Source organism: Mustela putorius, unplaced genomic scaffold, assembly GCF_011764305.1.
Source record: "Mustela putorius furo isolate JIRA1106 unplaced genomic scaffold, ASM1176430v1.1 tig00537227_pilon_pilon_pilon, whole genome shotgun sequence".
NCBI classification, from domain to species: Eukaryota; Metazoa; Chordata; class Mammalia; order Carnivora; family Mustelidae; genus Mustela; species Mustela putorius.
Genome location: NW_025422368.1, coordinates 2,785,956 through 2,807,807, shown reverse-complemented (window position 1 = coordinate 2,807,807; position 21,852 = coordinate 2,785,956). Strand labels below are relative to the sequence as shown.

The 21,852-nt window shown below is 58.0% G+C and overlaps 1 protein-coding gene and 1 long non-coding RNA gene across 11 annotated transcripts; one reads left to right on the top strand and one right to left on the bottom strand.

Moving 5' to 3' along the window:
* The first annotated feature begins 105 nt into the window (after positions 1–105).
* LOC123389995 lies at positions 106–10,007 on the top strand. Of its 2 annotated transcripts, XR_006604675.1 has the most exons (5): positions 106–218; positions 3,459–3,558; positions 3,672–3,824; positions 4,154–4,381; positions 6,544–10,007. It is a non-coding gene; the product is annotated as an uncharacterized LOC123389995 (long non-coding RNA). The 2 variants fall into 2 exon arrangements; XR_006604674.1 differs by lacking the exon at positions 6,544–10,007 and having other exon boundaries at positions 4,154–5,498.
* Positions 910–21,835, bottom strand: RARG (retinoic acid receptor gamma). 9 transcript variants are annotated; one of them, XM_004774635.3, is made up of 11 exons: positions 21,568–21,835; positions 20,758–20,824; positions 19,516–19,622; positions 16,882–17,210; positions 5,760–5,908; positions 5,401–5,542; positions 4,552–4,712; positions 4,190–4,366; positions 3,614–3,818; positions 3,018–3,176; positions 910–2,234 (listed from the first exon to the last, which is right to left on the bottom strand). In XM_004774635.3, the coding sequence occupies exons 4-11, from the start codon at positions 17,063–17,065 to the stop codon at positions 2,035–2,037; spliced, it is 1,377 nt and encodes a 458-aa protein (XP_004774692.1). In that variant the 5' UTR covers positions 17,066–17,210; positions 19,516–19,622; positions 20,758–20,824; positions 21,568–21,835; the 3' UTR covers positions 910–2,034. The 9 variants fall into 9 exon arrangements, with proteins under 9 accessions (XP_004774692.1, XP_004774693.1, XP_012902350.1 ...); XM_004774636.3 differs by lacking the exon at positions 19,516–19,622 and adding an exon at positions 19,394–19,485; XM_013046896.2 differs by having other exon boundaries at positions 20,758–20,821.
* Between the last annotated feature and the right edge of the window lie 17 nt (positions 21,836–21,852).

Sequence of the window (21,852 nt, the reverse complement as noted above, 5' to 3'; positions counted from 1 at the left end):
TCAGCTTACCAGCCCTTGTACCCTTCCCCCACAAGCAGGGGTTACTATGGCGACGACCCCTCCTTCCCCATAGGCCCTGTGGTTTCCACCACAGCTTCTTTCACTTTCTTCTTCTGCTTTTCCCCACTCTTCTTTTCTCTCTGACCCCCCCATCCCCAACCTCTCTCCTACATGCACAGGTCAACCTCCAAGAAAGGTGGAAGAAAGCCAGGCACAAGGTAGGCAGGGCGTGGTCCCAGTGAGGAAGGTGGGCCACAGAGTGTTTGTAGGGCGGGGTATGGAGGGGGAGTTGCAGAGGAGGAGTGGGGAGGCCACAGGCAATGCGCTGAGGGTGGCGGTGTTGCAGGGGCAAGGAGAGATATTAGGACCAAAGGGGGCAAGGAGAGATAGGACCAAAGGGAACAGTGGGGTCAGAAGGGGCAGAGGGAGTGATTTCTGAGGTGATAGTGGGGTCACAGAGCAGGGGAGCTCATGAAGTAAAGAGAGGGTTGGTGTAAAACAGAAACACTGCAACTCAGATGTGGGATGTGGTGGTTCTGGGGCCAGAGACCCTCATGAGAGCCAAAGGCAGCTTCGATGAACGCCCTCCCCAGAGAAGGGCAGATATCACATATACATAACCAGGGCTGTGGGGACACCTTAAAGGCCTCTGGGACCATTCACACCTTCCCAGAGGTCCACAGGGCCCAATCTAAAAGCCCACACCTGGTGGCTGTGGGAGGCCCAAAAACCCAGGGTAGGCCCCATGGGCTCCCTTCCCCCACCCTCCCACCACCCCCATCTAGGTGCATCTCATCCAATTTCCCTGGTTTCCCTCAGAAAGCTGCAAAATCCAGTAGACTCACCCAGCCCCTCTCCAGGTGAGCCAGGTCATTTCCCCCACCTCTTCCCAGAGGGAGTCATGTGCCATGAGTTTCCATCACTTTATTTTGCAAAAATAGAAAACTCAGCAATATGCGATACAGCGGGGTGGAGGGGAGATGTAAACAGAGGGGAGGGAACAGCACCCTGACGCCCCCAGAGAAAAAGGGGAGCCAGTGGGAATCTTATTTGGCAGCTAAATACAAACTGGGGATTGGAGGAAGAAGGGAGGGGTCACAGGGGCCCTGGGCTCCCCCTCCCAAGACCCCTGGAGGAAGGGGTCAAGTCCAGGGTGTAAACAAAAGCTAATAAATAAATAGAGGTTTCCTCTGGGTCAGGGAAGGATCAGCTAAGCAGCGCCCACCCACCCCCCTCCCTGGGCCAAGCTGCTCTGGAGATCAAGGAGTGGGGAAGGCACTAGGGGGAGAGGGATCCCCTGGCCCCTCTGTAGTGTAGGAGGGTCCCTGCCCCAGTGGCTGAGATGGGAGGCAGGGGAAGCCCAAGGCACATGACAGGGGTGGGGGACAACACGGGACTGGGGGAGGGAGGGACTTGTAACGGAGGGCACAAGGTCAACTCTGGGCCCAAGCAAAGAGGTGCCTAACGGAGCTGTGTCTGTCCCTTTCACCCTCTGGGCCCCCCAAAAATGCAGGGCCCAGCCTGGCCCAACCTGACCTGGCACGAGGCTGGGGCTCCGAGGGCAGCGTACACCTGGCAGGTGCATTAGCGGCACGAGGCACCAAGGGCAGGGGCAAGAGGGTGGGCTCAGCCCCCCCATGCCCCCTTTTTGGTCTCTAGTGTTCCTGTTTGCTCCCAGAGGCCTAAGCACCTGGCAGAGGAAGGGGCTGTGGAACTGGCAGGGTCTTCCTTCTGCCCTGGGGAGCCTGGGACCCTGGTGTCTGAGGGGCAGTGCTGAGATTTTAGAGTCCAAACCGAGGCTCACCCCTCTGCCCTCTCTCCTGGTGGGAACAGAGCAAGGCCCCAAGATTGGAGAGGGAGCCAGTTAGAACAGGGAGGGGATGAACACAGAGGCACCCCTGGAAACTTTGGCAAAAACAAGGAGCTCATTGGAAGGGGTGGAGAGAGGGCAGAGCACGTCCTCCCCCAGTCACTGGCAGTGTCTGGGAGATGGTCAGTCTGCTGCCTGGAGCCCCAACCCCCACGGCAGGGAAGTCAGGGGCCCTGGTCAGGCTGGGGGCTGCAGCCCCCTTTGCCCTGGCCCCGGGGAACCTCATCCTCGCCAGAGGCCTTGGGGTGGGGACCAGGCTGCGAGGAGTCGTCCTCAAACATTTCGGGGTTCTCCAGCATCTCTCGAATTAGGGGAGGCATCGGGCCTGGAATCTCCATCTTCAGGGTAATGGCCCTTTCTGCTCCTGCAACAGAGGGACAAAGATGTTCAAGGGAGCAGAAGCCCATGCCCCTTGAGGCCATCTCCCTAACCTTTCTCTCTCTGGGAACACACAGGAAACCATAGGAACCTAGCACAAGCCTGCCACCTCTCTGTCCCAGCTCACCCTCTCCCAACTCCATGGTCTCTGGGAGCCACTCCTCTGCTGCAGCTTCTACCTGCCTTCTCTGCCAAATTTGCTGCCCACTTATCCCATTCTTAGGCTCCAAGATCACGGCCCAACTCTCAGTCCCATCCCTCAGGCACTCCCCCTTCCCATGTCTACAGCTGGCCCACTGTTCCTAGGTCATTTCTTACTAAGCTTTAGAATAACAGCTAATACCAACTGAACCCCTACTATCTGCCACACATCCTTCTGAATCATCACTGTCCAAAAGAACTTTCTGTGAGGATGGTTCTCTCTGCTTCATCCAGCACAGTCCTCACTCACCCCTGGGCACTTGAAATGCGGCTATAGCCACTGAGGAACTGCATTTTTAGTTCAGAGCCATTCGAAGCCCGCTCTGTTAACTTGCTTAGTTCTCACAACTGGTGGGGTAACTGTTAAATACAGTCTAGCTTCCAAACAGGAAAACAAGGTACAATAAGTAAAGGAATGTTCCCGAAGTCTGCCACCAGCCTGCGGCAGAGCTAGGAGTCCAGTGCAGGGCCCCTGATGCTCTGTTCTGGTCTTCGCTTGTCTGCCTGCCTGCCTGACCCGAGAGACCAGCAGGTGCCTGGAGAGGGGAGGAGTGCCCTCATGACTGACCCTTGGTGCTGATGCCCCGAAGGTCCGTGATCTTCATGAGCATTCTCGGGAACATGTAGGGCTGGCTGGGCCGCCGCCGGCGCGCATAGAGCCTCAGGGCCTCCAGCAGCGGCTCCTGCAGCTTGTCTACTTTCTCGGGTTCCTCTAGGTCCATGCGGTCTGCAGGAACAAGCACAGAGCTGTGAGAGAGGAAGAGTTGGAAGAGACAGTGAGAGGGCCCATCCCAACTGGCCCTGCCCTATGGCCCCCCGAGGCACCCCAATCTGACCCATCAGCCCTTTGCCTATGGTTCCTATGGTTCCTACCCAGACCACCTCCCCTGCTCCAGGCCCCACACCTTCTTCTCCCCTCTGGTAAATCACTCCTGCCCAGACCGCTATATCTCAGCATCAGTCATCTGGGATTTCCTCAGCTCTTCCTCTGCTCTCCTTTCTGTCCTAGGCCCCAGCGCTGCTGGGACGCTGTACTGGCTCTGAGAAGTCTGCACATGGGGCAGCTGCAACAATGAAGGACCAAGGTCTCCTGCCTGGTCCGAGAGCAGGTATGGGGTACAGTGGGAAAGGAGCGCATGTAACCACCAGGGGGCGCCCCCGCACCTCCACAGATGAGGCAGATGGCACTGAGCAGACCAGTCTCTGTGTCATCCATCTCCAGTGGCAGGAGCTGCCCAGCAAAGGCAAAGACGAGGTCTGTGAGGGGCCCAAAGCCGGCGTTGTGCATCTGGGTCCGGTTCAGAGTCAGCCCATCGGAGAAGGTCATGGTGTCCTGCTCCGGGGTGTACCTTGTGCAGATCCGTAGCATCTGGAGGTAGGCAAGGGGAAGGCTGAGTGCTGTGTCTGGGGAAGAGCCCATCTCAGGTGGAGAGAAGAGGTGATGGGGTGCATGGAAGGGAGTTAGAAGCTGAAGGAGGGCAACCTACAGCAGGCACAGGAGGGAGGCGGAGGAGGGGAATCTAAAGCTTGGGAGGGAAGAGAGGTCGGAAAGAGGCAGGGCGTCCAGAAGTGTAGGATCAGGTCTTGGGCAGGAGGAAGACAAAAAAAGCTTGGCTTTAGAAAAGATCTGGGGAGTCCCAGATTGGAGATGGGGTTGGGGGAGATAATGAGATCTTTGTGCAGACCAATTCCTTGGCCTCACAGGCTGTGGAAGGAGACAGGCCTCCGGGCTTAACTCACCAGGATGTCCAGGCAGGCGGCCTTCAGCAGAGTGATCTGGTCAGCAATGCTAAGCCCGGTAAAGCCAGGCAGCCGCTTGGCAAACTCCACGATCTTGATGATACACTTGGTGGCCAGCTCACTGAACTTGTCCCAGAGCCCCAGATCCAGCTGCACCCGGTGGTCTGCACTGGAGTTCTACAGGGAAGGCAGGTGGGAATGCAAGCTAAAGCCTGCCCTGGTGGGCTATCTTCTTTCTGCCCAAACCCCAAACTCTCCCCTCTGCATTCTGTTGCCCTTCCTTGTCCTCAGCACTAGACCGTAACCTCAATACAAACCCACAGTCTCCAAAGTGAAGGGTCCCCTGCCCTCACTGGACTCACCGTGGTATATTTGCCCAGCTGGCAGAGTGAGGGGAAGGTCTCCTGATGAGCTTTGCTGACCTTGGTGATGAGCTCTTCTAACTGAGGGCTCAGCTCATAGCTGTCAAGCGACCCCTCTTCCTTTACTTCTTTCTTCTTCTTATTCCGATCATTCCGCACAGCTTGGGGGTGAAGGTACATAGAGAGGGTCAGGACCCTCAGAACCTCCCTCTGGGTATCCCCTCTCACCCAAATTATCCTGTCCTCTGTCCTTATCATGAACATCTGTTCCCTGGGACCCTAATCGCTGCCTCAGTTTCCCTAGCTCCTATGAGCTCCCATTCCCAGGCTGGCTCTCTCCAGCCCCACCCAGGGCCTGCAGCCCCTGCTCCCTCCCCAAGCCATTCGGCTCCATCCTGCCCTTCCTGTCACCCTGCAGGAGCTGGGGGGGGGGGGGCAGGATATGCAGGCGGCAGGATATCCACTTATAGCCTTGGCAGCACAATGGTGCAGGAGAGGGGGCCACCCCAGATCCACCTCAGGCTTGGGAGCAGGGAGGCAACTATCAAGCCCCCCCCAACTTTCTCCCCATGAAACCAGGCAAAGAGAGCCAGTAAGCCCCATTCACTCATTCAGAGAAAGGATTAAGCACTGAGAGGGAAGAAGGGCAAGGGGTTGGGCCTCCTGGGTGAATGGGCGGGTACTCATCAAATAGGAGGGGCCGGGGACTAAGAAGCAGAAGCAGCACGGCAAGGCAGGCCAGGTCCCAGAGGTCAAGGAAGTGGCAGCGGGCCAGCGGGAAGAGGGTAGCTACCACCCGTGGGCTGGGAGGGTTCCTGCTCTGGCCAGGCTTGGGGGCGGGGGCAATACCTTCTTTGGACATGCCCACTTCGAAGCACTTCTGTAGCCGGCAGTACTGACAGCGATTCCGGGTCACCTTGTTGATGATACAGTTTTTGTCACGGTGACACGTGTACACCATGTTCTTCTGGATGCTGCGGCGGAAGAAGCCCTGGAGTTGGGGGTGGGGGTGGGCAGTGAAGCAGGATGCTGGGAGTATACCAGCCTCTCTGGGGCCTTGTGGGTCGGCCCAGGCCCCCACCAGACTAGGGGCCAAGTCTGTGAAAAGCAGCCCCTCCCGCTCCCCAGTGAGAGCCACTCACACACAGGGTCCTGCCCCTCTAGTCTGGACCCGAGGCCCAGGGCTCCCACCCCCACTACTCACACACCTTGCAGCCTTCACAGGAGCTGACCCCGTAGTGATAGCCTGAAGACTTGTCATTGCACACGAAGCAAGGCTTGTAGACCCGAGGAGGTGGAGGGGGCGAGGGCGAGCTAGGCACCATTTCCTCTGAGCTAGTGCTCTGCGTCTCCACCGCTGGGGGGAAAGCAGTGACATGAGGGTCAGGGAGCAGGGTCCCTCACTTCTCCAGGCACCCTCACTATACACATCTACCCCATTCCCACTTCTCCCTCCAGCTCAGCGGTGCCACCACATCTCCGGCAAGGTGACTTAAAGTCCCAACAACCACGTACAGCCCCAGAGCAAATGCTTCCAGAAAACCACTCTTAGTGCACCTCCTGCATTCGGGCCATCTCCCTGCACAACAGTGCCAGTCCAAGCCCTCGTGACACTGCTCAGTTCCCCAAATTCCAGGTCCAGGTCATACTGGCAGTTAACTGCCACGGGCCTCAGTTTCCCCAGCTATCAAGTGGGCAGGGGGAGGGGTTATGGGCTGTGGCTCTGCACTCTATAGTCGCTGTCTGTCATGTCCATGTTGGTCCACCTCGTCAGATCATCTACCTCCCACCACCTTCCTCCTCATGAGGCAAGAGTTCTGGGGCCCAGTAGGCAAGTAGCAGCTAGCGCCCAGGTAGTTGACCTGATGGGATATTCAGTAGGTGGAAGAGGTCCTCAGTTTCTCTCAAGTAGTACATGGTAGATAATCTTCCAGCTTTTGCCTATCATACCGCCCCCTCCCCACAAATAACTGCCAGTGTCCTTTTCTCCAGGAACCACTGAGGCAGCGGAGCAAATGAGACACAGGTATCAAGAAAGCAGGTCAGAAGATATGCAATAGCCTGATTTTACACCTAAGGAACGGAAGCCAAGAGAGGGAAGTGGCCAGCCCAGGGCCACACTACCAGTTGATGGTGGAGCCAAGCCGCTTTGATCCTCTGACTAAGTATAAGTGGCCTGCAGGGACTCAAGAGAAGTTGGGGAAGGAGAGACTGAGATATTTGCTCTGATTCTCAGGTCCAGAAGAGGTTGGGGGTGTAGCAAAGCAGGAAAAGTCAGGTGACAGTGGGTAAACAGGGCTCGTGGGGGAGGGGAGCTACCTCTGGACCCTCTCTGAGCCTAGGTCTTCACTCCTAAACTTCCCACACAAATACCCAATTGCAGCTCAAAGGTTGGGGGGGCGTGGTTCTCAGCCCCTGCCACACTGAGCATGTGTGGCTGGGAGGACACCCTCCCTATTCAGGAGGCTACTTGGGAGACCTTTTTGATTCTGCGGGTTGTTTGGGTCTGTAGTTCATCTTCCAAGGCTGGAAAAATCTATAAATTATTCAACCGGTAGGACCTGATGCCCACACCTAGAGAGCCCAATTAGTGCAAGAAAACGCTGAGACCCTCCCTGAGGAGTGGCCCACACACCCACCTCGTGAGCACCTTCTTCTTCTAACCTGCCGTGGCCCACCTGGTCAAAAGGGCGGCCCCAGGCCGCCAGCAGGGCTGAAGGAATGCCCAGGATGCCGGGGTTCTGGGCTAGCTCCACCCACCCCACAGGAGGGAAGCCCTCCCCACCCACCCACACGCAGACCCCATTAGCATAAGAATCCTGCTAGAGAGAGATTTCCAGTTGGAAAAGGACCGAGGAGAGGGGAGGAAAGAAGGTGCCTCCAGTCTATTCAGGACCGGGGTGGGGGTGGGGGGGACTCCAGGAGGCGCTGGGGCGGAGAGATGCGGGGCGGGCTGGAATGCCTTTCAGGACCCCTCCTGACATCCTAGGAGGGCACAAGTGCGGCCCACAGGCCAGTGCGTGGGATGGTGTTCGCTCCAGCGCTGACGCCCTCCCTGCCCGCAGAGCGCTGCCTCATTTCCTCTCTTGCGAAAGGGCCTGGGTGCGGTCAGACTGGCATGGGGCAGTGCCAGGCAATTACAAGACTGGGGGCCGCAGGGAGACAGCCCTGGGGACAACTTTTCCTGTCTAAATGGTAGTGTCACCCCTTCTGGGCACCCCTCTGGCACAAGCCCGCCCCCTGAACCCTAGAGTGCAGCCCAGGGGCTCTGGGGGCAAAGGGCACAAGAGAGCTAATTGGCTCAGGCCTGCTCAGAGTCTTCTCAGCCCTGGGCCCAGACCCCAACAGGAGCTAGGCAGGGGCCCCTGCCGGGAAGGAGGGGGGTGGGCTCTAGGTTTTTCTCCTTTTAAAGCCCAAATTGCTGAAATTGAGGAAATTCCTGGCCAGGCTGAGCGGAGCTTCAAACAAACTCTTTATAACCGGCTGTAAACGCTCCCAGCTGCGAGGCACAGGGCTGAGAATCCCAGACTCACAGTCTGACACACACCTCCTGGGAGACACTCACACATCCACAGCACACAGGGCACAAAAGCAGACACACTACCCATGGGCCCCCATAGCCCAACCACCCCTGGAATGGGAGAACACACAGGCGGGGGTAAAAGCACACTCACTCCAGCCACACGGTGGAGGCACAAGTCACTGACACAACACCCAGCTTCACATTTGCAAGAGAGCAGCTCCACGACCAGACAAACACCCCCAGCCTGCCAGCGCAGCACCAGGACTCTGGCAAACACCCACAAACACACCATGTGGCCCTCTCCTCAAGGGAACTCTTCCCTTCCCCAAAGCAGACATAGGTCTAAACTACTTTCTCTCTGAAAGTGTGTGGAGCAGGCCTGAAGCCCACCAAGACCCTAGAGGCCAAAATTATTGGTCCAAATTGAAATGCAAAAAAACAGACTGCCAGCCAAGTCCCTGAGACTGCCAAGCTCCTGAAAAAAGGACCCAGCCCTCACAAAAACCCCTCCTGAGAAAGTCTCTGCACCTCAGCACTCCTCCCAACATACCCCAACTCCCCTTCCTATTGGGCAGTGAAAGGAAGGTTAAGAAGTCACCAGGATTTGGTGCAAAGTAATAACAGTTCCATGCTTTCTCCACCCTACAAATGCCACACTTTTAATTCTTGCCCCGCCCCACCCCCAAAGTTGGATCTTCTGCTTGCCACCTCCCTCCTCCAATCTATGAGCAGCATTGCCCTGGAACCAAAAGCACCCCTCCCCAAAAAAAAGAAAAAATACACTAAGGAAGGAAAAAGAGCAGTAAAGAAAAAAGTAAAGGGGGGGAGCCAAACTCTCGTAAACAGCGCTGCTGAGAGCCAAGGAGCGAGGCGCGTTGGCGGGGTCTCGGTGACCCCGCGCGCGCAGTCCCCCTGCGCCCTCCGCCCCGCCCGCCGCCCGCCCCTTCCCAGCTGCCCACAAGCCCCTCGCCCCGGCGTCCGCACCCGGCTACCAGCGCACTCCCAGCCCCGGGTAAATTTGGGGGGTGTTCAAGGCTCCCCTCCCGGCTCCTCCCCACACCCACCCCCGCCAGGCACTTCGGCCCAGGCTTCAAAGCCGCCTCTCATCTGGACTTCATTTTTACTGCCTCTCAGTCCCCAGCTTTTTATTACCGCTCTGGAAAGGGGTTCCAGGGCCCCAGGCCTGGCATCTCCCATTTCACAGAGAGGGGAAGATGGATATTTGGGGACCCAGGAGTCCAGTTCTCCGTGCCGCTGCCTCCTGCGGGCCACCCCCCACCGTCAACAGACTTTGGGTAAACTTTTCGCTTTCTACTGAACTTGTGCGTGTCGGAGCCCTAGGAAAAAGTCGTCTCGCCGCATACAACCCTATACACAGTTCTAAACGTTGCTTTTTAGGGTGGGGGAGGGGCGCAAGAGCCCAGCCCTCTCCCCGTTGTGTGCACCACCCGGACCACTCCGCACGCAGAGCACACAGGATGCACGCCCGAACACGGCACTTTCCAAAACCGCCCCCGCAGTCACGCAGGGGCACACGCCTTCCCGGTCCCACGCCACAAACATCCCCACGCAAGGGCCATGCGGACCTGCCAGCGCTGTCGGAGGGCGACAAGGCGTGGAGAGACCCCCCTACACTCACAGCCACACCGCCTACATAAGGCGCTGCACACTCCAGGGATTCACACGCTCTGCAAATATTTTTTACGCTCTCAACTTCCCACATGGACTCTACAAACGCCACCCACGGTCCTGGGTGCCATATCCCTCCGGGCCACGGACCTGCGGGCACAAGCTACCAATAGCAATTCGGTCTCTCCCTATCCCCAGAAGTTCTGGAGTGGCATCAACCGCAGCTCCTAGCTAAACACCCACCATAAAAACCACACACACTCCAAACACTACGGCACACACCCAAAGGAGTTGCTGAGGTCCCCACGTTTAAAGGGCCAGTACCTCTCTTTCCTACACAGCCGCCCCTCACATAGAGTGAGAATCTCCGCTTGCACCCCGGTTCCACCTTTTACACATGGAAAGGGGGAGGCGTTGCCTCTCCTGCACCCCTCACCCCACCCCTGGGCTCTGGTACCTACATTGCAGACTGGCGGGTTGAGGCCAGGCAAAAGACTCAAATCCGGCGAAACAGGAGCTGCCGGTGGCTCTGCGCAGCAAGCCGGCCCCGGGCCCGGACACCCCGTACAGCCGTCGCGGACCCGGGGCAAACGTTTCCATGCAGTCGTACATTGCGACCCGGCTTGGAGAGAAGCTGGGTGCTAGGAACACCAAGGACCCGCAGCCGATTCCCCCTCCTCCCCCGGCGGCGCCCCGCTCCTGGAGGGGGGGAGGGGGAAGGCTAGCATAGGGCGCCAGGCTGCATGGGGGGTAAGGGGTGGGCGGGGAAGAGGGGGATCCCCAGCAGGGGAAAGGGACTGGGCGGGGCGCAAAGCCGGGGCTGCCGCACTGGCCGCGGTCCGGCTCACTCTGGGCGCCTCGGCGGCTAACACCGGGGAGACCTTTTGTAAAAGCGAAGCCCGGAGGGGTGGGGGGGTGGGGCTTGGAGAGCGAAGGGGGCCGGGCACTAAGATTAGCGGAGCTGGGAGTGGAGCGGACACTTACACACACTCGCACCCGGCGCGCGCGCTTGCTTAGACACATAACCGTGCATGCATTTATCTAGGAAGGCACCACGTATCTGCAAATATGCAACAGTGCGCGTGCATTTATCTGCACGCACACAAAACCATAGCTGCACAAACGCTTGTGCAAGCACATCTAGCTCGGGAGAATGCTGTTAAGGATTCTGTCTCCACAGCCCCGAGGCTTTGCACGCATTTGCACTTCGGCGCGTGCCCTGGTCGGGAAAGGGGGAAGGAGTGAAGGAACCAAGCACACGCATTTCCTTTTGAGTTTCCCCCTCCTCTCCCCAGCACTCTTTGCACACAAGTCGATACAGGCAGGGGTATCAAGGAAGACGGGGGATAGGGGAACATGGAGGTTCCGGGCGCCCGGCAGTTCTTCGGAGCTCGGGGACCTGCACTACCTCCACCCCCTCATTCCCAGGCCTGGCTCCTCCCTCTCCCTCCGCGCGCGCGCTTCGGGGCCGAACCGTACATTCCTGCGGCTCGGCGCGCGCGGCCTCCTCCTTCCTTCCCGTTCTCCCCACCCCCGGTCGAAGGGCCGGAGCGCGCTCCCGCCGTGAACTCTCCGGGAACCCCCCTCGGGGCGGGTGGCCGGGCGCGCTCACCTCCTCCTGACCCGGCCCCGCCCCACCCCGCCCAGGCCGTCGCCAGCGCCGCCGCGGAGTCCCCCGCCCCCTCCAGCGCAGCCGGGAGTCTACCCCTCCCAGCCGGAGCCGTCCTCCCTTCGCCGCGTCCCGGGCTGCCTCCCTCGAAGATCTCTGAGCCCCGTCCCGCGACTGACGCTCCCCAGTCGCTCCACCGCCTCTCTCAGTGCCCCTTCCTCGAGCCTGACTTCACTTTCCGAGCACAAAATTGCCACCCCAAACTGTCCCTACAGTGCCAACCGCGCCTCCGATGAACTTGCCCTGCTGAGTGCCAACTCCCCTCCCCCAGACTTTCTACCGTGCCAGTGGCCCCAAAGTGCCAAGGGTCCCTCTCGGCTGTAACTCTCGGGTCCGGTCGTCAACTGTTCTCATTACACATCACCCCCCATGGGCAGTCACTGGCCCTTCTCCCCTTCAGTGCCACACTGAGTGCCCTTCAGATCTCCGAGGGCCGCCTCGCTGTCCCCTCGGTAGCCCCTTCCGGGCACTGAGCGCCCTCGCCCGGCGGAGAAGTGGGTGAGGGGGGCTGGGGTTTGGCCACGTCAAGAGTTTGCCCTCGCCGCCCGGCCGAATCGGGGACCCTGGCCCCGGGACAGCGCCAGCGGCGGCGACTCCCGGAAACCGCCCCCTCCCCCGCGCCCCGCCCGCCCGCCCGGCGGGCCGGCCCAGCCGGCTCTGTCAGCGCCGCTCGCACGGGGAGCGCCGGGGGAGCGGGAGCGGCGCCCGGCCGGCCCCTTCCCCCGCCCGGCTGCTGCGGCTGGGCCAGGGCGGGGCGCGCTTTTCTAAGAATCTGTTGTACCGGGTGGGGGGCGCACTGGGGTGCTGCAGGAGTGGGGCGCCAGTTTGTAAGAATAAAGAGCAGGAAGGGGTGCCAGGAGTAGGCAGGGAAGGAAGGCGGGTGCGGAGGAGGGGCCGGGGTGGTGGCCCGGGACTAGGGGGGCGAGCTGGTGGGGGGGCGGGGCTGGGACGGAGGGCCTGGCTCGTGGAGGGCGGGGAATGGGGAGTGCGGCCGGGGTGGCAGAGCTGACGCGGGGGGGGGGGGGGGGGGGGGGGGGGTTGAAGTGGGGATGAAGTGGGAAGGCAGCGTTCTTTCCAACCCAATGTGAGCTCCCTGCTCTTGCCCCCCGACCTCAAATACCCCATTTCTCAATCCAGCCCCGGACACACACACAAAAAGAAGGTGTGGGGGAATGATAGATTTCTGAGTCAGTCTCTGGGTAGTGGTAAAAAAAAAAAAAAAATCAATTAAGTATAAAATGGGAAGTACCCCCAAAACCAGGGGGAAAAGAGCCCTGATTAGTCAACTCTAGGCTGTCAGTCCCCCACCCCCCCTTCCTCCTCCGAAATCTGAAAGGTCCCAATTAAGTCAGCCCTGCCTGGTTGGTAATTAGAACCAGAAGTGGCCAGGCCACAGGGAGGGGGGTTGGGAGTGGGGCACAGGAGGGGGGTGGAGGGCTCCAGGAAGTCATGAGTCCTCAATAACCCCCCTTTCTCTTCACCAGATGCACCCCACTCCTCATGACCCCATCTGTGTGTGCTTCCCAGGCACTGCAGGGAGAGGGGGCCTTATAAGGGACAAGGCATTAGAGTGCCAGGCCCACCCTTCCCATCAACCCCAACCCCCCCATTCTAGACAGTCTTAGCACAGCCTTGAAGAGAGGGTAAGAGGATGGGGGAATCTAGTGCCCCTTCTTATCCCCAAAGTCCCCCCAGCCCTTATTGCAGCAATTAGACCCATTAGCCTTCTAGCATTTCATGGGAACCAGATGTTCTCCACCAGCCTGGTGGGAGTATGAGGGGGGGCTGCTGCCTGACTCACCCCCCCCTCCCAATCTATGATCCCCACCACCACCACAGTTCACCCCTCCCGGCTAGAGCCCCACAAAGGCAAGACCTCAGAGGCAGAGAAGTGTACCCCTCCCCCCACTAACAGGGCCATTAGCACTCAGGGTCTTGCATGGTCACCCCTCCCGAGCCTCTACCACCCCAGCAATGATGAGTTTGGCCAACTAGGGACTGTGGAGGGAGGAACAGCTTACTGCTATGCACCCCTCCTTTCCCCCCTCCTGCCACCTTCTGGATAGAGCTGGAGGATAAGTGGCTCCGAATTCCTCATGCTAAATTCTCCTTTTCTTCCAAAACCTTCCCTCAAAAAGGTGAAGAGGGGGCATTTCAAAGCAAGAAGCCCCACCCTGAGGGTAAGTCCTAATTTAGGAGTCCCACCTGAAGGACAATAGGGAGAGGGGGTCTCTGGAGGAGGGGGCAGCAGAAGAGAGAAGGGAGGTGTGAATGAGGGATGGGGCCCAAAGCAGGGGTGTAAAGAAGGAGCCGGGCAGGATGGGGGCTGGGACTGGGTAGGGGGCCAGGAGAGGGGGGTGCAGCCTGGGCCCCAGTGGCGGCGGCTTGCCCAGCTCCCCCCCCCCCCCCTGCCAGAGAGGTTTCCTGTTGCAATCAAAGCCCCGTTTGTGTAGGCCTGGAGCTGGAGCCCGAGCCTGAGCAGTGGAGACCGGGGAGGGGAGGGGAAGGAGGCAGTGGGCTGGGGTTTTTTCCTGGAGGAGGCCTCGCCCGCTGCCTGCTCGCCACCCTTACCCGCCTGTTCTGCTGGCCTCCTCTCCCAGCGTCTGGGTTCTTTCTGTGTCTGTGCCTTTTGGCCTGTGTAGTTCTCTGTCACCTCACTTAGGTCCCTGAGTCTGTCTTTTTTCAGTTTCTTTTAAGTAGAACTCTTTTTCTTCCTGTGCCAGCCTGCCCTCAGTTTCTCCATGTGACTTAGTGCAGTGCAGCCTGGGCTCCTTGCCCCAGGGACACTGTCACCAAGTTCAGAGGATAAACAGGGCTAAGTCCTCTACACCACAGACATCTCCTCAAGCAGGGAAGAGGGCAAGGCTTCCCTTCCCTCCCATCCCACTCTGTTCCCTGTAGTCTTGACAAAGCAAATAGAACACATCAGTGTTCATAAACACAGAGATACAGAGAGACGCAGACCCCAGGGTTTCATACACCTGTGTGAGCACGTACACCGGGACAAGCAAGCAAGCAAGCAAGCAAGCAAGCGCGCGCGCGCACACACACATATACACACACACACACACACACACACACACACACACCCCTCTGCTTTTCCATGCACACAGGCCTGTGCTTGCCTCCACAGCACATGCCCCCCTCCCTTCCCCCTCCCCCTCCCCACTTCTGAGATGCCTGCCTTACCCACTCAGGCCCCTGGAGAACCCCAAGAGGTGGAGCAAGATTTCCCTTCTCAATGTGGATGTCTCCAAGGTGCTAGGGACCCAGCAGTAGGATCCAGGAGGCAGCCTCAGGGAGAAGTTCCAGACTCCTTCATGCACCACCCTCCCTCCCCTAGACTAAGAGAGAGAGAGGGCGAAGAGAGAGACACAGACTCAAGGTGAGTGTGACTTTGGCATCCGATCTAGGCCTCCAACCCCTCTCCACTGGGTGGCCCTAGGCAAAAAGGGACAATGGGACAGAGAAATGAGAGACTATGCCCTTTCACCCCTCAGCTGCTCTCCCACTTTGTGAAGTCTCCCAGACCCCAGAATCCCTTCCTCTCCCCTTTGCCTCCCTCTCATTTGCCACTGGGCCCTGCATGCCCCACTCCCATGCAGGCTGTCTGGACCCAAGCCTTCCCCTCCTCTCCACCCCACCAGCACCTCTCTGCCCAGGCCTGTCCCCCTCCCCACCCCCCTGCTGCCAGCCACACCCTCCCCAACTACCTGCCCTGATTTTGGCTCCTCCCTTGGATTTCTCCTTTCAGTCCCCCTCCCCCCTTTCAGTGCAGCCTTGCTGGGATAGAGCCCAGTGTGACCCATTCCCTTGCCTTGACCTTGCTTTGATCCCTGACCTTGATCTCAGCGTGTCCAGAGCACAGGAGAACTTCCTTGGGGACTTGGCCACATGCTCTCAGCATTCCCCCACTACCATTCTTTTTCTCCTCTCCCTCCTTACTCCTCGCTCCCTTAGTAGCCTCTCCCAGAACCTAGGGAAACCAAGTCCCAAGGCACTGAGTTGTAGGATTCTCCGTTCTCTGTGCGATGGGTGGTTTCTTTCTCCCTCCTCAGGCCCTGGGATAGATTCATGGGGTGTAAATGAGGCAGGGGAAGTCCAGCTGAGGTTTCCAAAAAGGGGGCTTTGTGCTCTCTTGTTCACTTGTATACCACCCAAATATCCCCTTTTGGTCTACAGACGTGCCACCAGAAGGCCTCAGCAACCAGACACACCGTCAACAGCCCTATTAAATGTGGCCTCCTCACACTGACTCTGTTGTGTGCACTGGAATCTATGTATGAGCAGAGAGTCTCGAGGACAGGCTGTGCCTAGACAACTGTATATGGTCTACACACACATGTGCACTCACACTCACAAACACACACATTCACACACCTTCTCCAGATGAGCACACTCTTTCCACTAGAGCTGCCAGCCCATCTAGTCACCCCTTCACACAAACACACAACCCTCCATGTGCACCCCTCCTGAAGGCAGGGCCCTTTCTCTCCCACCTCTCTCTCCCTGACCTTGCGGGGCTATAAAGGATGTCTTTATCTTTCTGTCTTTTTTTTTTTTCCTTCTCCGTCTCTGGGCCTCCGCTTTTCTGCCCTTCTCTGTGCCTCTTCTTCCATCACTGCCCCTTCTTTCCAGGTGAGGGTTCTCTACACCTGCTCACATGTGGCCCCTTTACCCCCCAGCAGAACGCAGCCACCCAGCCCTCCAGCCCCTGGGCACCCACGCCTGTCATGGCTTGGTCAAGAAGACCCACTACGAAGTGGGAGGCAAGAGGATCCAGAAGCAAGAGGAGAGGCCTGACGCTTGTCTGCTGTCAGCACTCAGGCTTATCCCAAAGAGGGCAGGCCTGAGGGACAAGTAGGGATCTGCACAGCATGTGGGCACCACGCCAGAGCTAGAGGGAGGGGAGGAGTCCAGAACCCACAGGGCTGGAGGAAAGGATGCTTCTGGAACACCCCCTTACCTCCCCGGATTACTTATGGTATAAGGGCCACCTTCTCTGCAGCTGTTTCCACCATCCCCACCACCAAGAGGAGAGTTCCCTGACCCCACACATCTTTGGGCACCTGGCACTATTTCATTTCTTTTCTGTGCTGTCTGCCTCTAAGCTGCCTCACCAGCTTCACCCCTTGATCACAGTCAGCTGATTGGCCTTCCAGACTCCTTCACCCCCAAGCTGTTCCCCACTGTACCCACCACAGCATACAGGCAGGAGCCTCACACTTCCCCAGACACACCCCTGGCTGCCCATAAAAAATATTCTCCACCACCAGTTGACTCAGGAGGCAACATTCTAGGCTTTGGGGGCAGGAGAACTCTCATTTGCAAACAATGTCATTTGTTCCACATGCAAACCCCCTCTCACAACCCCTGTCCCCTACTACTTTAGATCAAACCCCAACCCTGCCCCGCCTTGCTAACTAGGGTGCCAATGTTTTCTAGCTCCCATCTCTAAATGTCCTCCAGTTTCCCCCTGCCCTCATCCCCCAAGGTCCCTGAGACTCACACAGAGAGGCCATCTCCTTGGGGAGGTCAGGCTGGCCCAGGCCCCGGAAGCTAGGACTCAGCATCTCGAAAGGTGGAGACCCCCTGAGAGCCCCTGGGAAGGCAAAGGGGAAGCCAGCCCCCGGGTAGCCAGATCCAGGCCCCAGGCCACCAGCTGCAAAGAGTCGTTCCTTATTGGTGGCCATCGCTGTGGTGAGAGAGGCTGTGTCCCCTGGGGTCTGCAATGGGCGGGGGAGGTCTTCAGCCACAGCCCCCGCCCATGCCCACTGCCCCAGCCTGGGAGGCTCCGTGCCCGCCCTTCCTGGCCTGCCCACTGGGTCTCCAAGAGTCCTGGGGAGAAAGAGAGGAAAGGGAAAGATAAGAGAATGATCACCAGAAGGTTCCAAGCCCCCTGGCCCTCTCTCACTTAGAGCCTTTTCCCTCCATGCTTCTAAGGTTTGCACCACCCTAGCTCTACCCCAGGGTAGAAGGCAGGGCAGGATCTTATGCAGGTTGAGGAAAAAAATTCTCCAGGGAAGGGTAAACTAGTTCAGGTCTTAGGAATCCCGGCAGAGAGGACCCCTAAGCTGACACGTGACTGTGAAGCCCAAGAGTGAGCCCTAGACCCTTGATTTAACCTTCACATCAATCCTGGGAGGTAGGAATTAGGATTCCCATTTCATAGAGGAGGAAACTGAAGTTGAGTCACTGGCCTAAGATCACGAGGCTGTAAGTGGTAGAGCCAGGATTCAAACCCTCCTGTTGTGAGTTCAAGCCCCATGTTGGGTATAGAGCTTATTTTAATATTTTTTTAAAATTTTTAAAAAATAAGAATTGGGCTCTCTGCTCAGCAGGGAGCCTGCTTCCTCCTCTCTCTGCCTGCCTCTCCACTTACTTGTGATTTCTCTGTCAAATAAACTTTAAAAATCTTTAAAAAAAAAAAAAAAGAAGAAGAAGAAGAAAGAGACTAAACTCTCTACCACTCTGGGGAAAGCAAACATATTTCTGTTGTAAGTTTGGGGCCCTACATCTCTCTGGAAAGGAGTAGTGGTCCAGTGGTTAGGAACCCTGACTCTGGAGCTGGGCTACCAGCATTGATCCCCACTACTCACTAGCTGGACCTTGGGTGTGTTACTTAATCTCCCCTTGCTGAATTTTAGTTTCCTCATTTGTCAGTTAGGAATAATAGGGCCTACTTCATAAGGTTGTTGTAAGGATTAAATGATTTCACATATGTAAAGCGCTTAGATTAATCTAGGGCACATATTAAATACCATGTGTCTCATGTCATTTCTCTTTGTACCTTCTCTTCCTCCATAGCTCTCTTGTAGTTAGCATTTTCTTCTGTCCCCATCTTCCTCAATACTCCCTCTTCCAGTTCCCCCTCTCCCAGTTTGATCTCTATCTCCATTATCCCTCACTCCTTAACCTGTCTTGCCTACTCTCCTTCAAAACCACAGATGTTGATGGAAGCCCCACTGAGTGCTAGGTATGAGGCCAGGGAGCAGCTCCTTTCCTTGTCCTCACCTTACTTTACTTCCCCAACTCCTTTTCTCTGTCTTCTCTGAGCCTTCTCCTTCTAGGAAGCCCTCCCTACATCCTCCCCTCCCTCAAGTGTGGCCTGGCCCCAGTAGATGTTTAACCTGAGCCCAGGGGAGGGACAAAGGAAGGAAGGAGAGAGGAAATGGGAATCCAAGGACTGGGCAGGTGGTTTCTCTCCTGATGCTCTGACAAAGGAAAGTTTGACTTTCCCAGGAGCCCCAGAATTGCCCACTCTAGGGGAGTTAGGGGGAAGGAGAGTCACCCAGCCTGGGTACCTCCTCTACCAGCCAGAACCATAATGGATTGTGGTGCGGAAGGACAGAGAAAGACTGAGAATGAAACACATACAGATCATGGGGTGGGCAGGCCCAGAGGTAGGTGATAGGCATTTCTGCATCTCTTTTCATCAGTCTTTGCTTCTAGGACCAGTATCTCTACATCTTTGTACCTCTGTTTCCCTTCATTCCTCCCTCCCTCCCTTCCTTCCTTCCCTCTTTTCTTTCTTCCTTCCTTCCTTCCCTTCTTTCTTTTCTATCTCTCATCTACCTTGGCCTTCAAACTCCTGAGGGCAGACTCTCTCGTGGAAGTTACAGAAACTTAGACCCTAACACCACCACCCTTCACTCACTCCTGATGCAAGAAGCAACCCTTGCTCCTCAAGAGGCATCACCCATATCCCCAGTGCCCTCAGACTCCTCAGCCCAGTGTCTCCCCAGGCCTAAAAGGCTGACCCCCAAGTCCCTAGGGTCCTCCTCCTTTTCCTTCCCCTATTCCCTCAAGTCCTCATCCCTGCTTAAGCCCAGGTGGAGCCAGGAGTCCGGGCCCCAGAGGCCCCTGGGCCATAGCTCAACAGGCTGGGCCACATTCCAGGTGGATTAACCCCTAGGATGCCAAGGGTGAGAAGCTACAAGAGCCCCCCCATCTTCTTCAGACTGCCTTCCACTGGGCCCCAGCTCTGGCTCCAGCACTCACTGTCCTTGCTTCTCACTTACGGGTGGGAAACGGCGACCTGAGTGTGGGGCAGGAGGACATCGGTGTCCCAGAGAGGGATGCTCAGGCTCCTGGTCCTTACTGAGGAATGAAGCTGTAATGAGGGAAGGATACCCCAGCTCACCTTGGGCTTCCACCTATTTTGCCTCAGAGAAGGGACTTGAGAGTTGAGTGGAGAAGGGAAGGACACAGAGAGTCATCCATTTCTGAGCCCTGGTTCCTCTGCCCTGGCTGGGAAGGGAAGGGGACCAGAGGGTCTTAGGTTCTGGGTGGAGGAAGGCACCAAGGGACTGAGGACAGTGGTACAGAGAGTAAAAGGAAATCCTGCACTAGGGACCCAGAAGCGTTGGTTCTTTGGGGAACCTGTGGAAGGAAGAGAACCCTTCTCTCTTCCCAAGATGCCACCTCAGATGGAGGCGGGGCTGACTAGGGTACGGGGGCCCTTACAAAGCTGCTTCTCTTAGGGCTGAGGTGGAGTTGAGGGAGGGCATGGATGAAGGGGGCTGCCGGATGGGGGGGAGCAAGTCTCCCTGCCGCCCTGGCCTGCTCTAGAGCTTGGAACAAAGCTGCTCTTGTCGGCTGCTCTCCACCCGCTGCCCCCCTCCCCCCTGTATAAACACGACCACCTTTTTCCATGACCCCATCCCCAGCCTGGGCAGAGAACCCAGGCATCCTCTGCTCTAGCTTGGGCCCCCAGCCTGCTCCCCAGGAGGCAGCGGTGGCCTGGGTTTCCCTGGCCTTGTGCCACCCTTGGGGGAGTCAAGACCCTTGAGTCTCCACCTCTCATCCCCAGGTGCCCTCCCTCCACCTCACTGGCCCCAGGGAGGGGCAGTGCCCAGGAGGCAGGCAGGCGGGCAATGCCAGTGGAATGTGTGTGGGCAATGGAGGGCACGGGCAGGGTGGGGCAGAGGGGGGAACTGGAGGTGCCAGTTAGGTGGCTTTCTGAGCCAGGGGTGGGGGTGTGCCGGGGTGGGGGGGGTGTGCCCTGTTCTGCCTACCAGGCTTTAAGCTACAGTGTGCATGCGTGTGTGTACGGGAGCATGCATGTGGGGGGTGTGTGTGTGTGTGTGTGTCTATTTGGGATACCCATGCTCCAGGCACCCTGCATGTACTACCTCGTGCCCCCCACCCCTTTCCTCTCTCTTCTTGCCTCAAGGATATGGGACACTGCCTGTGGTCCTCAACCCAAACTCGGCATCAGAGGAGTGATATTAAGAGCAGGAGCCTCAGACCTGAGGTCTGGAATTGCACCTACCCTGTACATGGGCCTTGAAGGGGCACAGTCATCTCAACTTTTCCCCCTACAGACCCCTCTTTAGCCTCCCCTGCCACCCCCACCCCCCCCAGCCAAGGTACGCACTCTTACCCTCTGGCCACCTGCAGAGCTGCCCTCCTACATACTGGGTCAGGTTGAGGGGACTGGGCTGTCACTGCTGAAGACAGAAAGGCATGTCAATGGGGCTCCCAGACTAGGACTCCTAGGTCCCTGGCCCAGTCTTGCTGCTCTTCCTTTGTTCCCTTTGCCTCCCCTCCCGAATACTCCTGAGTAGCCCCCATCCTTGGCTGGAGGGAGCAAAGACTCACAGCCTGCTTGGGGACAAGTGACAGGGAATACAGAAGTGCAGTTTAAGGAACCTTCTCAGACCCCTATCCTATCCACTTGTCTCTGCAAACTCCAGGACCCAAAAGGCTCGGAGCACTTGCCTCTGGATGTCTCCTTGCCCTTTGGATGTCCCAGCTGGGCCATTCCACCAGGAAAGGAGGAACCTGGACCAGTTTGGACCAGAAGTTCACCCGTCAGACTCCCCTGGGGAAGCCTGAGGGAGGGCTAGCGAGGTCCTTCCACACAGAAGGGAACCCTGTCTTCCCTCGCGCTCCAAAGCGCAAAAGTAGGCTAGAAACCCCCTGGCTGAAGACTGTTCCCCAAGCGCTCTCCCCAAATGAAGTCTCGCTGAAGCCCAACCCAGCCCCAGTCGGTCTAAATCTTTCCTATTCCCTCCCGCAGCGGGGCTGACCCCCAAGCTGGGCAGGAAGCCCCTCCAGCGCTGCGGACTGCCAGAGCAGCGGAGGCAGGGACTGAGCAGCGTAGCTGCCCCGCGCCCCCGCCCCCAGCCCACCTCGGCGGGGACCCAGGCGTCCGCGGGCGGCGGCGAGCCTGCTTCCCCGCCTGACTCACCTGGAGGGAAGGGAGGGGGAAGGGAGGCCGGAGACGCCCCGAGGTCCCGGCGTCGGGCGGTCGCGGGGATGCGGCGTCGCAGTGTCAGGGGCTCGCGGCAACGGGGGGCTTTGGGGGGGCACGGGCTCTAGGCTGGGACTGTCCCGGGGCCTCTCCGAGCCCGCCCGCCCACGTGACCGCCCCAAAATATCCGACACATTTTCTCCCAAACCGCACACTGACTCTGCAGGCGGGGACACGGAAAATATTTTCTTTCTTTTTCTCCCTCCCCACCCCCCCACCTCC

Excerpts from the sequence above, each read along its gene's own strand:
- RARG (XM_004774635.3), bottom strand. The coding sequence starts at position 17,065 with ATGGCCACCAATAAGGAACGACTCTTTGCAGCTGGTGGCCTGGGGCCT. Across the intron at positions 5,909-16,881 it reads CAAGGAGATGGCCTCTCTGT|CGGTGGAGACGCAGAGCACT; the intron begins GTGAGTCTCAGG and ends CTTTCCCCCCAG. Across the intron at positions 3,819-4,189 it reads CCGCCTGCCTGGACATCCTG|ATGCTACGGATCTGCACAAG; the intron begins GTGAGTTAAGCC and ends GCCTACCTCCAG.